The sequence below is a fragment of the Lygodium microphyllum genome, chromosome 1 (assembly GCF_053477565.2).
Source record: "Lygodium microphyllum isolate KBCC chromosome 1, Lygodium_microphyllum_v1.1.10, whole genome shotgun sequence".
NCBI lineage: Eukaryota > Viridiplantae > Streptophyta > Polypodiopsida > Schizaeales > Lygodiaceae > Lygodium > Lygodium microphyllum.
In genome coordinates this window covers 200,433,979-200,448,584 of record NC_141135.1, presented here as the reverse complement: position 1 = coordinate 200,448,584, position 14,606 = coordinate 200,433,979, and the positions used below count along the sequence as shown (strand labels likewise).

Genomic DNA, 14,606 nt, shown 5'->3' with positions numbered 1-14,606 from the left:
CCCGCCAAGCAAAACAACTAAAACAGAAGCAAGCAGTGAGCTAAAAGAAAAACACACACTCCCTCTCCCTCTCTACCCCCTCCCTCCGGGCTCTACTTCTGCAGGCCATTTCTTGCTGCGATCGACATCTCTCTCTCTCTCTCTCTCTCTCTCTCTCTCTCTCTCTCTCTCTCTCTCTAACCCTAGTTCAGCTCCGAAGGTCCATCCTCCTGTGTGGACGCATCATCTTGCTTCTTCTCGCTTCCTCTCGTCACCAAAGCATCTGCTTTCCTCCCCCCCCCCCCCCTCCGGCCAGCGCACCTTTTCATGCTGTTTTAAACGACTTCCTTTTTCCGCCATCCGAGGCCCTGCGGCAGCATCAGTCATGAAGTCGAGCTTTTCCGCTGCGCTTGTTTCTCTCCGTTTGGTGTCATAGCCGCATCGCAGATTCTGTAAGTTCAAGCTTCATATCCGCAAAAATGATGGCAAACCATCTCTTGTAGTCTTCTCGAGTTTTCCTCTCGAAGGCAGGCTAGCAAATTACTCTGGAATCCAACATTCATTTCCCGTCTTTCTATCGTTGCATTTCCAAAGGTGTTGGTAGCAGGTGCGGAAGAGCTCGAAAGGGTGCGTATCTTCTTCACCAATGGAGAATGCAGAAGGAAGAAATGCACAAAGGAGGCGACTGTCACGATCGTACACAACTGCTCTATTCTCCTCGGACGTTTTGGACAGTGAAGTCGTGCCATCAGATATATCTCAGATTGCGCCCATACTACGGGTTGCAAATGAGATCGAACCAGAGAACCCTCGCGTAGCTTATTTGTGTATGCACCTAAAGCCACATACCGTCATTAGTCTTCTTCTGTCCTTGAGATGTTTCCCCATCGTACTCTTGGATGTTTCTTTGCCACAGGCCGCTTTCATGCATTCGAGAAGGCACACCGTTTGGATCCTCATTCCAAGGGCAGAGGAGTTCGCCAATTTAAGACTGCATTGATCCAGAGATTGGAAAAAGTACTGTGTTGCACACTTTACTCGCTTCCAAATGCTGTTGTAATTGCTGAATGTGATAATTCACTCCCAGTAATTATTTTAAGATGCCTCCACAGATTCCATTTTCCTCATTCTTTAGCTGACAATAAGGTACAAATCGTCTATTTCTGCTAAAGGAGGATAAGGAGACAGAGGTCTACAAAACGAAAGACGATCCAAGCATAATGCAAGAGTTTTATCAAAAGTATTCTGAACAATACATTCAAGCGCTAAACAGATCTGAGCATAAAGACAGGTACTGCTCTCGTATCATACATGTTCCAGCTTCTTTTTTCTTGTCAATAGAAGAGTTCAATAGGTTTGCAATACATGGAAAACCAAATCCTGTGTGTACCCCATCATAATCATAATCATTTTTCATTTCTATTTGCTTTCATGTTAATCTGTGGTTAAAAAATTGCTACTAAAATGAGTCCATTTATGCTCTTCAAATGGAGAGAAACTTCAATGCATGCACCTAATCGATGGTCACACCTGCCATGCTCAATTTTGCTCAGTATGAAATCAAAAGTCAGGTTGTTGCTGTCATGTGATGGCCGTCTGGAACAATCCTCTGTGAGACGTTTTACATGGTGGTTCTGCATACATTTTTTTTTTCTCTTTACCTGGTAATTACATGCTAGTTGCGGGTGGTTAAGCAGATGATTGAAGGGCACATATAAGAAGAGGCATAGCATGATTTATGTTTCTCTGTGTTCTTTGCACAGAGCTCAATTGACAAAAGCATATGCAACAGCAGGAGTGCTTTTTGAGGTTTTGTGTGCAGTAAACAATGGTGAAGTTGCACCAGAGGTAATTTTCTTTTTCATAGTTGTGGATGCTGTTGTTTTTGACTCTTTCTTCGATGATGATTTGATCAGTTAGGAGTATGGTAGTGCTGCTCACTCTGCTGACTTATGCAGATTATGGCATCTGGAAAACATGTTGAGGAGAAGAAGCAAATCTACACTCCTTTTAACATTGTTCCTCTTGATGAAGGAGGTGCCTCCTTAACTATCATGCAACAAGAAGAGGTACAAATTTAATTTGCAGTTCTGTGCAGATATTAGGTGATTGTTGATATTGCTTTTTAAGTAAAGGGATGCAAATGGTTGCATATTGCAATCCCAACATGTTGGTAAAATATTGTTTGTAGTGCTTGAAGCATAGGCCCATTGTTACTAGATAAATTGTAGAAGAGCTTAGTGAAATAGCTTTTAATCTCCAGTTCTGTTCAGAAATTAGGTGATTGTTGATATTGCCTTTTAATTAAAGGGATGCAAGTGGTTGCATATTGCAATCTTGACATGTTGTTAAAATATTGTTTGTAGTGCTTGAAGCATAGGCCCATTGTCACTAGATGAATTGTAGAAGAGCTTAGTGAGATAGCTTTTAAAAATTATAACCATGGACCTGTCAACTATCAGATAATCCTTTGTTCTAGGCTAAGACATTGGATAAAGGGTTTGGTATTGCAACAAATTTGAGCCTTGAAGATCAAATATCAAAGGAAGTGCGTCCAACTTTTCTCAAATAAAATTGTCCAGACATCATTTGACATATAGTAACAATAAAGATGGTGCCCTTATGTAGGCAAAGAATAGAGGCTATAACCTAGTTGTATGGAATATAGGCAAAGATAGGAGAAAAAGACAATTTGCTATGTAACCTAAATCTAGATGAGAGCCAATCATCCAAGCCCAAAATTTAGAGTAGCATGGTTAAGCCGTCCAAAATCTAGAGCAAAGCGCCAACTTCTAAGTGCCAAGATCTTAGAGTAGGGCTTAAATGCACTATAGGCCTTTCACATTGTAACTTGGTAGGGGTTGGTTGTTAGATTATAATCCTCATAAATGAGACAGTCAATTATATACGAATGAATAACTATGAATTAGGTAGAGCTGAGAAGGGCTATCTTCTTATTAGGGTAACATTGAAATGTATCAGTCTCAAAACATTTTGTTTCAAAATAGAGCATTTCACCATAGGGTAGGCTCTACGTGAATCACACACACACACACACACACACACACATGTACACATATATATACATGTATGTACCTACATATGTAGGTATGTACACACCTACATACCTACATATGTAGGTACATACATGTATATATATGTGTAAGATACATACATGTATATATATGTGTACATGTGTGTGTGTGTTTAACATTGAATTACACATTTTTTTGGAGTGAAATGGCTAAACCTTTTATCTTTTGAATCTAAATATTTGGAAGTTGTCGCAATAACACGTGCCAAGAAAAGAAAATCCATAGTTCTAAAAGAGAACATTTCCTCTGTCAAAACAATAAAGTTCAATCTTCCCAAGGAGAAATAGAATGATGCAGAACAAAATGATACAGTGCAAAGTGTCCAGTAGTACAGAAGGATACAGAGACAGTTACAAAGACAGGACTAGAGATCTAAGCGATAGAGGACGTAGAAGTACCTCCATTAGTAGAAAAAGTGTAGACGTTGTCACTTCTAGAGGAAAGAGGGAAGATAAAAGCGGGGGTTATCCCATTTCCTAGCTGATTGGAGAAGCCCATGGATCCTATCAAAGAATATGACTTGGTCAAAGACTTAGACACCTTTAAACCAAACCTAACATTCCGATAGTTGTTGATGTTGTCTCCTAATTGCCAAAAGGACATTTAGTAGTGAAACATGGTTTACTTTTTAACCTTGGTGAAATTTGTTTCATGGTTTTCATGCTCTCCTTGGAAAGAGATTGATCTCAGAAAAAGACTAAAGTTACATGGTGGGGCATATAGAATTTGAGCAAAGAATAGAGAGCACACAATAAATTAGAGAATAATTGAGATTTCTTCAATTTCAAACAAATTGATATAGAGATGGCTCTTTCCACTCGTGCGTTTTCATTGTGAAGCTTAGATGGTGATCTACATAGAATCTTGGTGAAGAGTTTAAGGTTAGCTGGAAGAACTCTAAGCGGGTCTTCCTTTTATAACCCGCAAAGATAGTCAAGTTGGCCTAGTTCATAGCCTCCCTTGGGACCCCTTAGCCAATGGCCACCTTTGTGGCCCTTAGGACTCTAAATAGGGGGTCTTTTGAAACTCCCATGCCTTGCAACTTGATGCAATGTGCCTCGAGTTACTACTCGCAAAGGTCATCTTTTTGTTATTGAGTCACGTAGATCTCATTTAAGTATAAGTTAGAGTCCAACCAATGTTTGGGCTCACACATCTGACATGGCTTCTCCTCATGATGGGGGCTAGATAACTTTGAGCACCATGGATCATTAGTGGCACCTTTTGAGGGTGGCATATTAAGCATGTCTTACAATCTCTACATCAAGTCTTTCAAGTAAGATGTCAGTCAAGTTTTTAGACAAAATTTCAACAATCAATTGTGGAGAAGAACAAGACATAATGATTAAGAGATTTAGATGCTAAAAGCCCTAGAGTAGTTGCAATTGACATGGAGAAAATGTACACATCTTGTCTTGGTAAAACTAAGCAGTGATATCTTTGTTTGATGAGGACAAGCGACATATTTTTTTTTGATGATAGTGATGGCAAAAGATGAAGTTGCTTGGTTTGGTGACCCATGGATAGCTTTATCTAAAGTAAAGAAAGGCTAGAGGTTGTTGCGTTCAACTTGATTGGATGAATTGTTGCATTAAGGTTGAATAACTTGCTTTAAGACTCATGAGTTGAATCGAGTTTTTCTAGAAAGTTTTAGCTTTTCACAACTGGTTTGGTGATCCATGGATAGCTTTATCTAAAGTAAAGAAAGGCTAGAGGTTGTTGCGTTCAACTTGATTGGATGAATTGTTGCATTAAGGTTGAATAACGTGCTTTAAGACTCACGAGTTGAATAGCCTGCTTTAAGACTCACGAGTTTCAACCTTTGGCTTTTCAACAAGAATCTAGTTTTTCTAGAAAGTTTTAGCTTTTCACAATGCTCTTCATGCACAAGAACTTTTCAAGCAAGGCCCAAAGGATTTACAAATGTTGAATGTTAAATCTATATATTTGAATTGAATCGATAGTTGTGAAACGTGCTTAGGCCCAAGATTTGAATATACAACTCATTCAATAGAGATCCTAGGCAATTAATTATAGCAACTTGCTACTTGGCATGTTCATGTTATCTATCCTTAGCTACTTCGCCACTTTGTAATCTATCAATATCTCATCTTGTGCATCATGGGCTACTTATCAATACTTTCCATGGTATCCATTCATTAAGAAATGTTTGGAGTTCATGCTCAACAAGCAATCCATCCATCATCTTTTCAAGATTGTTGGGGTTTCTAAGTCACAAGTAATCCATCCATATCCATTGATTATTTACCATAATCTATTATATAATAAAATAACAAATGATAGGACTTGGATCAAGGTCATAGGTGGTGACATTCCCCTTAACTTAAATTCAAGTCGTCCTCAATTGCATTGAAGCTACTTTTGCATTTTTGTAGCCATATTTTCTCAAAATTATGATGATTGGTGAGTCTTGTGAACTTGAGAGAAAGAAACCCATTGACCACACATGTAGGTTTAACACACAACAATCAACCAATATGAATAGTTGAGGAGACTAACAAAGTATGTCTATGAGTTGGCTAGATGCTATTAGGAATTGCACCCTTCAATGGCACATTTGAGTAACTCTATCAATTTATTGAAAGCAAAGTAGAGGTGAATCTTTGGAAGACAAACTTGGATAAAAAGAGAAGAGTGATAATTCTATGGTAGATATGTGAGCATGGTTGTGTCAGAAGTGGTATAGCAATGGAAGCATAGACAAGTGTTGAAGTAAACTGTTGAACAAAGACAGAATAGAAAGAAAAGAGAACATTGTAGAGAAGAGAACTTAGAGATGTGTTTGGAAAATGGAATCCATATACCAAACACGAGACAGTCGCGTACAACAGTGAGTCACTAGTTGTGTGGGCATGGGCACTGGCTCCTCTCTTCAATGGAAATCCACTTGAAGAATGATGATGACTATATGTGTGGAGGACGAGGAGCCCAATAAATATGCCTTAAATAAGCCATAACTAATAGTTGGTTGGCTAGCATTAAATGTTGGCCAATTAGCATAAAATGCCAAAAGCCACATCAAATGACCACTATAAAAAACCTTAAAAATATACAAATGTGCCTAGCTTGTTAGGTATTACAAGCTCACACATGAGCTGACAATTTTGCCAACACCTCAGATCATGGATGATCTGACACAATACAATTATACAATGATGATGACTCATCATAGTCAATACCACATAGAAACACTAGAGTAGAGCCATGGATACCCAAGTAGTGGGTGATCAAGCCACCACCAGGGTGCCTCTAAGAAAACCTGATGTTGATGTTAATTGTACCATCTCTTGAAAATAGAGAAGAACCATATCATGTCTTTGTGTTTGCCATCAATGTCTCGTAGTAGCATATAAGACCATACTGTCAAAAATGCCTTTGAACATATGTGACCATGGATTTTCAGCCTTTGGCTAGACCATCAAAGTGTCCCCTCATGTGAGCACAAGACTAGGAGCCAATCCCACTCTCTATCAAATAAACATCTCATCATGAACTTGGATGTCAAGCCCAGCTCCAAGGTTTGAACCTGCCAGACTTCAATGCGTTAGGGACATTCCTTTGTGGAACATGTGCACCTCTATACTTGTATAGACGAGGCTCGGCTACCTCATCTCACCACCTTGTCATACTCCCTCTCTAGCATTGGAGGTTGTGAGGGATGACCGCATCACTTGGACAAGAAAGCAACCCTTCCCTTGGTATGAAGAAGTGGATCTTATCTGTGCCTTGGACTTCTCCTTGGCCGGAGGATCGGAGTCAAAGTCTGAGGAAGAGGATGACTCAGCAGAGGAGTTCGCATCTTGCTTCTTCTTCTCCTTCTTTTGTGAGGCTGCTAACTCCTTGTAGTTTTTCCACAAGTGTCTCTTCTTGCCATAATGATAACATTGGGCCTTCAACTTCTTCTTCTTCTTGTCACCCCTCCCTCTCTAAAGCTGTAAAGGCCTCATTGGAACCTTCATAATGAGATGGAAGCCTTTCTTGTAAATGCAAAGATGCTTGATGCTCAAGCGCAACATTTTGGACATGTGCGAAGCTCACAGGTGTAGATGGTATCTACGTCCTCAAAGCATTTGTCACTCCATCAAACTCTGAGGGGGAGCTTATAGAGTACCGTTCCCACGAGATACGCCTCCGGAAGGGCAAATTGCATGTGTTGAAGCTAGTCCTGTACCTGTGTAACACAGAGCAGAAAGGATTGAATAGTGTCCTTTAGCTCAAACTTCGTGTTGAAGCTATTCATAAAGCCTCATTGCACTCATGGTGGAGGCTGTCTCGTACAACATCTGAAGCTTTGACCATATTTTTGGAGATGTCTTGTAGGAGGTAACCGTCAATAGAACTTCTTTAGAAATACATTGAAGCAATACAGAATATGCACGTGCATCGTTCGAATCCCATGTAAGCACAGCTTCCTCATGGTTGTCCTCATCAAAATCCTCGAGAAGAGGAAAAGGACACTGAGGTTGAGGAATAGCTCCACTAACAATGTACTAAATTAGCTTCTACACAAACTAGTCTTTCATCGCATTAGTCCATGTAAGATAGTTAGGTCTATGTAACTTATCATTTGAAGAAGTGCATGGAGGAGCCATTTGAAGAGGAGAAGATAAAGAAGAGAATGTAGACAAAGAGAGAGGACATCCAACCAAACGGCATAGATTGCACAAAAATAGAGTTCACACGCAAGGTTTACAAGTTGACCATGAAAAATCAACTGCAAAAAAAGGAAAATGGCCAACAAACATTGTAAGTAAAGAGAAGATGTTGTCCCTCGCCTCTAGGAGCAAGATTGGTAGAAAACACAATAGTTGCTAATGAAAATGCAAGGTAAACAGCATTAAATGCAGGTGATCTGCAGTAAATGCAGCAGACGGGGAAAATGCAGGCAGCTAGAGGAAAAACACAGCCTTTAGAGGATGAGAGACAAGGCGATGGCAGTAGGCAGTAGTCGCTAGGTCAGCAGGAGTGTAGACGGCCTATAATCAGCAGAAAAGCACTCAGCAAGAACCTAGATCCTGAAATTTGATACCATGTTAGAAGTGGTACAGCAATGGAAGCATAGATAAGTGCTGAAATAAATTGAATACAAGACAAAGTAGAAAGAAAATAGAAGAACATTGCAAAGAAGAGAACTTAGAGATGTGCTTGGGAAATGGAATCCATATACCGAAGACGAGATAGTCGCGTACAATAGTGAGTCACTAGCTATGTGGGCACTGACATTGGCTCCTCTCTCCAATGGAAGTCCACCTGAAGAATGACGATGACTGTGTGTGTGGAGGAGGAGGAGCCCAATAAATAGGCCCAAAATAGGCCATAACCAGCAGTTGGTTGGGCAACATTAAATGTTGGCCAATTGGCATAAAATGCCAAAAGCCACATGAAATGACTACTACAAAATGCCTAAAAAACATACAAATGTGCCCAACCCATCAGGCATGCACAAACTTGCACATGAGTTGACAATCCTACTAACAGGTTGATATAGCCAATAGGACATGCTCATGGTACAAAGCAAGGCAAACAAGAAGTAAGCACCAAGGCTATAGACCAAGGTTGAACATGGGTTCAAATCATGGAGGATTGAGTCCTTTGGGGTTTGTCCACCTTGTTATTTGGCAAGCTCTCTCTTATATAGGTGAAGCTCTTGCTTGTGTTTAAAGGCATGACTATTCTAAAAACTTTGTGTGGGCTGCATTATGGTAAGAATTGTTCATTACTTCCATAAAGTAGTGCCTTTGTGTCTCATCTTATCCTCTACTTTTGGAACAAGCTATTGAGTTCTTGCCATAGCTAGGCCGTGTGCCAATTGCCAAGCTTCTGTAATATGGAAGACCATCCTAAGGGCTCTTCATTATAGTATTGATGCTTTATGGCAGTCCCATTAGTAGTGCCTTTGTGTCTTAATGACTAACCATCATTTGAGAGATTGATAGTGTGCTAGGTGCAAGAATCAAGAGCTCGAGCCCATGACTCTGAATGCCAGAGGCATGAACAAACTTTGATTCAAAGTGCATCCCCATCACAAGTTCTCAGATTCTCTTGGCATAGTATCTAGGACTTGGCCAAAATGTGAAGATCTTGAAATTGGAACACTCGATAGTGGGCCTTAAGTCACATGTATAGAGGTTGAGGGTGAGCTTGATTAAAGACCACAAACCTAGCTCCTTGTCATGCACAATGCAATTGGAAGGCTAAGAGAGGTAGAGCTTGGGACATCCTAGTGGCAAAGTGTAATGGAAGTGAGTCCCTCCGTGTGTGTGACTGAGAGTTTCAATAGGGTATCCCAAGATAATGGGATGGGAGGGAAGTGTAGGAAGATTTGTGTGTGTGTAGAAGCATTTGTGGGTACTAAATGAGATGCAACATTGAGGGTAATAACTTGCAAATCAAGAGAAATACCTATTTTATAAAGGGCACTTCTCGTGTTGCAGTCCACATAGTTTTGTGCCTAAAAATTCTTGTGGTACCTTATGTTTGCCTGCATATGAGTTGAATCAAGATGAAAGAGATGATCTGTAAAAGAATCATGTGAACCTTATTGGATTTGAGTGGTCATAGGATGTCTCTCTTGGTCCATGGTGGTCCGTTCTCTCGTGGAAGAAGACTCTAGATTTTCCTCAACTACCTTGTCCAATTGTATGCTACTTCCATACAGCCTGTTAAAATCAAAGCTCAGAGATCATGAGCTCATTGCTGAAGATAAATAAAAGTCCCTTAGAGCCTGAACTGATGGACTTAGAAGAGGGGGTTTTGGAGTATCAAACCTTAAGGTTTGCAGAGAAAACACAAAGCGTCTATGAACTCTACTAAAACAAGTGAACTCGAAGAGAATTGCAAGGTAACTCAAAACACAAAAGTGTGAGACAGCCTCTAGATGATTCAAAAGCAGCATACCACCAAAGTTCGGATGTTGGAGGATGCCACCATAGCTAGAGAAGAAGAAAATGCAGGTGTAGCAGTCCTGGAGATGTAGGCGGCAGCAAATGCAGCCTCTGGTGGAGAAAACGCAGTGGTTTGGATGATGGGGGAAGCGGGCAGCAGCACGAATAAGAGAAAACACAGGCAGCAGACTGTCCTGATGATGATGTCAGCTAGGTCGGTCAGAATAGCAGCACAATGCAGCTGTTCGGATGCTGGAAATGCTGGACTGACAGCTCAATACAGGTTGCCAGCAGCTAGGAGAAGTCTAGGAAGCAGGGTGGTGGCTGAACTGGGGGTGGCAATAGGTTTGGCAACAGGTGTAGCAGCCAGTAGCAGGTGGACAGCAAGGGTGGGGGTGCAGCTGATGGATGTGGGGGATGTACAGAGTGGCTGACAGATCCCTATTTATAGGTAAATGAGCCAACCGTCTTAGGTGGCATGGGCACACTTTTGGGGCATTTAGTATTTGAGCTTTGGGGATGTTTTAACGAGCTGAAAAGGGGGATTAAAACTACTTAGCTTCTTGTAGCTTAACACGGTTAGCTCGTGCTAGAACTAGCAATGTAGTCATGTTCTAGGCAAGGATGCGTTGATCCAACATTCACATAATAAAGTATACTTAAAAAGGTGAGATGCTCTAAAGGCTCCATTGAAGTACACAATGGAGCACACTTCCTACTCCCACACAACCCCTTCCCCCACACTCACTTAGACCACACATAGGCCTCTACTCCCACACACTACCTACTCCTACATACACTTAGTCTACTCCCATATGCCCTACTCTGACATGCACTTAGCCTATTCCTACACACTTACTCCCACACACTCCTACTTCCACATACCCTTACTCCCACTCGTCCCTAACAACCCTACTCCCACATGCACTTAGTTCACTCCCACCCACTTGCGGACTCACACTTGTGTATAGTCATTCACTCTAGTGTGCGCACACATGTTTCCAACCATTCACACACACTCATAGTCATTAGGCTTTGTGGTAAGTGGTGCTTCCAGTTTGTCTTGAGTGGTGAGCAGCACCATTTACTAGCAAGTTTGGTATAATAAATCAACTTTTCCTTTGATTGAGTTATATCCCTCATGCTGGCCATGCCAAACAGAGTCATTGATGGCGATCTAGACATGCAATTGATGATGGGCACATATTTTGGAAGATGCAAGTGATCTTTTAATGTAATAGGTAGTAGTGAGCTGTGCACAATTAGTGTGTTTGATGGATGTTTGGCACATTAGGTGACTCTCTGTCCATGGCTGAATGAACTGTGTGCATGCTCGACATCCTTGAAGAGGATTTTCCACAATAAAGATTTGCTTTACTGTGTTGGTGCTAATGCCACTTTGAATCAATAAGAGCTCAATACTGAAGCTAAATACATGTATCTTTTGGTTCTATGCGGCTGCTCAATATGAATGATAAATATTTTCTCTAGTTTTTATTACAAAGTATTGATCTTTTGGATGTCCTTAATCTGCAGAGACTGACATTATGTAAATATATACATACGTATGCGTGTGTTTGTTCTGTTCAAGCCAGATTATAGCTGCAAGAGATGCTCTGAGAAATGTTCATGGTTTAACATGGCCATCAACAAGAAGACAAGTGAAAGCAGCTTCCTTAGACATTTTAGACTGGTTGCAAATGAAGTTCGGATTCCAGGTTTGCATTTTCCTGGTTTGTTTGGTTGATACATGAACAGTGTGGTATTTGTTGATGTATGGAACTTTGTAGCCTGTCGAGATGTTCGTAATCTCAAGATAAAGTGTACCTAATGTGCTTAAACATAATTTGTTCATTCAGTGCAAGCTGTTCTATTTGGAACCTCTTGACATGCCTTGATGCAAAAGCACATTGTCTGTCATTGATGGGTCAATGATGACTTAGCTGCACACAGTTTTGCATCTTGTCTGAATAGCTGCTTGTTACCTGACAATATATTTATAGATTGTGACTATTTTGACATGATCAGAAAGACAATGTGGCCAATCAAAGGGAGCATCTTATTTTGTTGCTCGCCAACATTCATGCACGGTTGGAAGATCCAAAACCTTATCCTAAGCGCAAGGTTTGTCTACACGAGAGAAGCTTACTTGAAAGTTAAACTGTTGTGACTTTCCCATTATGCATATTGAGGACTCTGACGAAGTAATGGACAACTCAGTTGGATGATCGTGCTGTCAAAAAACTTCTGGATTCCCTTTTCAAGAACTACAGGAAGTGGTGTGACTTTTTGGATCATAGAAACAATCTAAGGTGATGTCATTCCCAAAAGACACTGTGCCATTTTATATTTTGGATAGAATTTTATAAACAATGGTGGTTTTCCTTTGTTATCTTATTAGGTTTTAATGCAGGTTTTCACCTGGTCAACATGGTCAGCAGACAGATACTCAACAGCGCATGTTGCTGTACATGGGACTTTATCTGTTAATTTGGGGTGAAGCTGCTAATCTGCGTTTCATGCCGGAGTGCCTTTGCTACATCTTCCACAATGTAACTCTTAACCAGTCAATTTAGCTGATATTATAGTTTTTGAACTGTGTTCAACTGACAAATATGCCTCTCCCCTTGATGAGACTCACTGAGATGGATGGCCTCATGGCTATTGCAAAGCCACTCCTATCTTCAATTGGTCCTGTCTTCTCTTAGTTATACTGGAATGAAGAGTATTTATGGTCTTTTGTCTATTTCTGATTGCATATGAAATGGGTTGAGATTAACTTTTAAGCTGGTTAGACTGCATTGATTCTCTATGCAGAAAACATCTGTTTAGTTTTACTATCTTTGCAGATGGCATCAGAACTCCAGGGAATGCTAGCTGTTACCAGCATTGTTACAGGACAGAATATCATGCCTGCATATGGAGGGGATGAAGGTTCTTTTTTGGCAAAAGTTGTAACTCCTATATACAAAGTTATACAAGAGGTGCTCAACATTTTTTTGGACTTCCAACCCACTCATGAGTTGAGACACACTTAACTTTTTTAATTTATGCAGGAAGTTGCAAATAATAGGAATGGTACTGCTACACATTCAGCATGGCGAAATTATGACGACTTAAATGAATATTTTTGGTATGCATGACAGGTCCAAAATTTGAGATATTGAAATGTCTTTGAACCAAAGTGGACAGGTCCAAAATTTGAGATATTGAAATGTCTTTGAACCAAAGTGGATTCCTGTTTATGTTTGAACTGATTGATGTCTAGAAGTAGGATAAGCTTGTCAGTATTTTCCTTCAACTTCTCTGTCAGGATCTGATATAAACAGAAGATGAATCCATACTGGGTCAGATGATAAGCTAACAATTTGATGTATAGGTCTGATGAATGCCTCAAGTCGGATTGGCCCATGAAAAATGAGGCTAACTTTTTGTGTCAGGATCTGATATAAACAGAAGATGAATCCATACTGGGTCACATGATAAGCTAACAATTTGTTGTATAGGTCTGATGAATGCCTCAAGTTGGATTGGCCCATGAAAAATGAGGCTAACTTTTTCAAAACATGTTCAAGAGGTGATTCTTCTCACAAGGTGCGCTTTTCCCTTTATGGTGAATTCAATAGTGAGCACGTAGGTGCCTGAAAGTCAACTTGCAGCATAAAGAGCTTAACTTATATGCTGTCTTTTTTAACTGCAGTCAAATGGTTCAAATGTGTCACGTCATGTTCAGAAGATCAACTTTGTGGAAGTTCGAAGCTTTTGGCATCTTTTTAGAAGCTTTGACAGGATGTGGACTTTCTATATCCTGGCTCTGCAGGTACTGTTGGCTTGCATGCCATGAGGAAATATAGATATCATGGAATGAAAATGCATGTAAAGTCTGTGTTAGATTGATCACAACTGAGCAAAAACTTGAAAAACGAGTCATTTACTGTGTGAAAAAGGAGGCAAATGACTGCTTGGCTTGGTTAGCATTTCCTATGTAGGCAATACACACTGCTCTCACACATGCACACATTACACACAGCAGAGTGGCACAAAGCAATGTGCATGAATAGAGAGGAGCTTGAGATATTTTACAAGTGTTATGTAGTGCTGAAGTCTTATCTCATCTTTACATCGAGTTCGTCGTACGTGTTGGTACATGTAAACTGGCATGGTGAGTTTCTCTCTAGTATATATTGCTTGTGGTGTAAGTTTCATCCTTTTTTTGATGGTCTATGTTTGCTCTTGGACATGCCCTGGAATTAATATGTTGGATGTTACTCAAATCTCCACCTCTTAATTCTCTGCCTATGCTCCAAGCCCTCGAATGAGGACAAGCCAAGATGGGCACTGAACATGATGATCTATATGAACTTGATAGTGGGGTCAAGCGGAAAGAGTTTGGGCAGATAGTGAGTATACACTCAGGCACTTTGCAACCTTGCGACGTGTGACGAGTTATTAGGAACTACTTTTGTGGGGGTTTAGGTTGTTAACCTGGTCTGTGACCATAAGCCATAGTTTTGATTGGTCAATCTCTAGCATGTTATATATATGTTGTGCCACCCTCTAACATATCCCAGGTATTGAGTACTCACACCTTTTTTACTCATTATTTTCCATGTAGCATTTGTCAAGT

At 40.4% G+C, this 14,606-nt stretch overlaps 1 protein-coding gene across 1 annotated transcript in view; it reads left to right on the top strand.

Moving 5' to 3' along the window:
• The first annotated feature begins 41 nt into the window (after positions 1–41).
• LOC148042155 (callose synthase 5-like) overlaps positions 42–14,606 on the top strand; it is a 91,531-nt gene continuing 76,966 nt past the window's right edge. The window contains exons 1-14 of the mRNA XM_087685764.1: positions 42–431; positions 574–806; positions 896–996; positions 1,152–1,270; positions 1,743–1,827; positions 1,938–2,048; positions 11,575–11,697; positions 12,008–12,103; positions 12,200–12,291; positions 12,393–12,531; positions 12,829–12,963; positions 13,036–13,112; positions 13,486–13,573; positions 13,680–13,799. Of these exons, the coding sequence (XP_087541890.1) occupies positions 626–806; positions 896–996; positions 1,152–1,270; positions 1,743–1,827; positions 1,938–2,048; positions 11,575–11,697; positions 12,008–12,103; positions 12,200–12,291; positions 12,393–12,531; positions 12,829–12,963; positions 13,036–13,112; positions 13,486–13,573; positions 13,680–13,799 (1,467 nt within the window). The 5' untranslated portion in view covers positions 42–431; positions 574–625. The remainder of the gene's footprint in view (positions 432–573; positions 807–895; positions 997–1,151; positions 1,271–1,742; positions 1,828–1,937; positions 2,049–11,574; positions 11,698–12,007; positions 12,104–12,199; positions 12,292–12,392; positions 12,532–12,828; positions 12,964–13,035; positions 13,113–13,485; positions 13,574–13,679; positions 13,800–14,606) is intronic.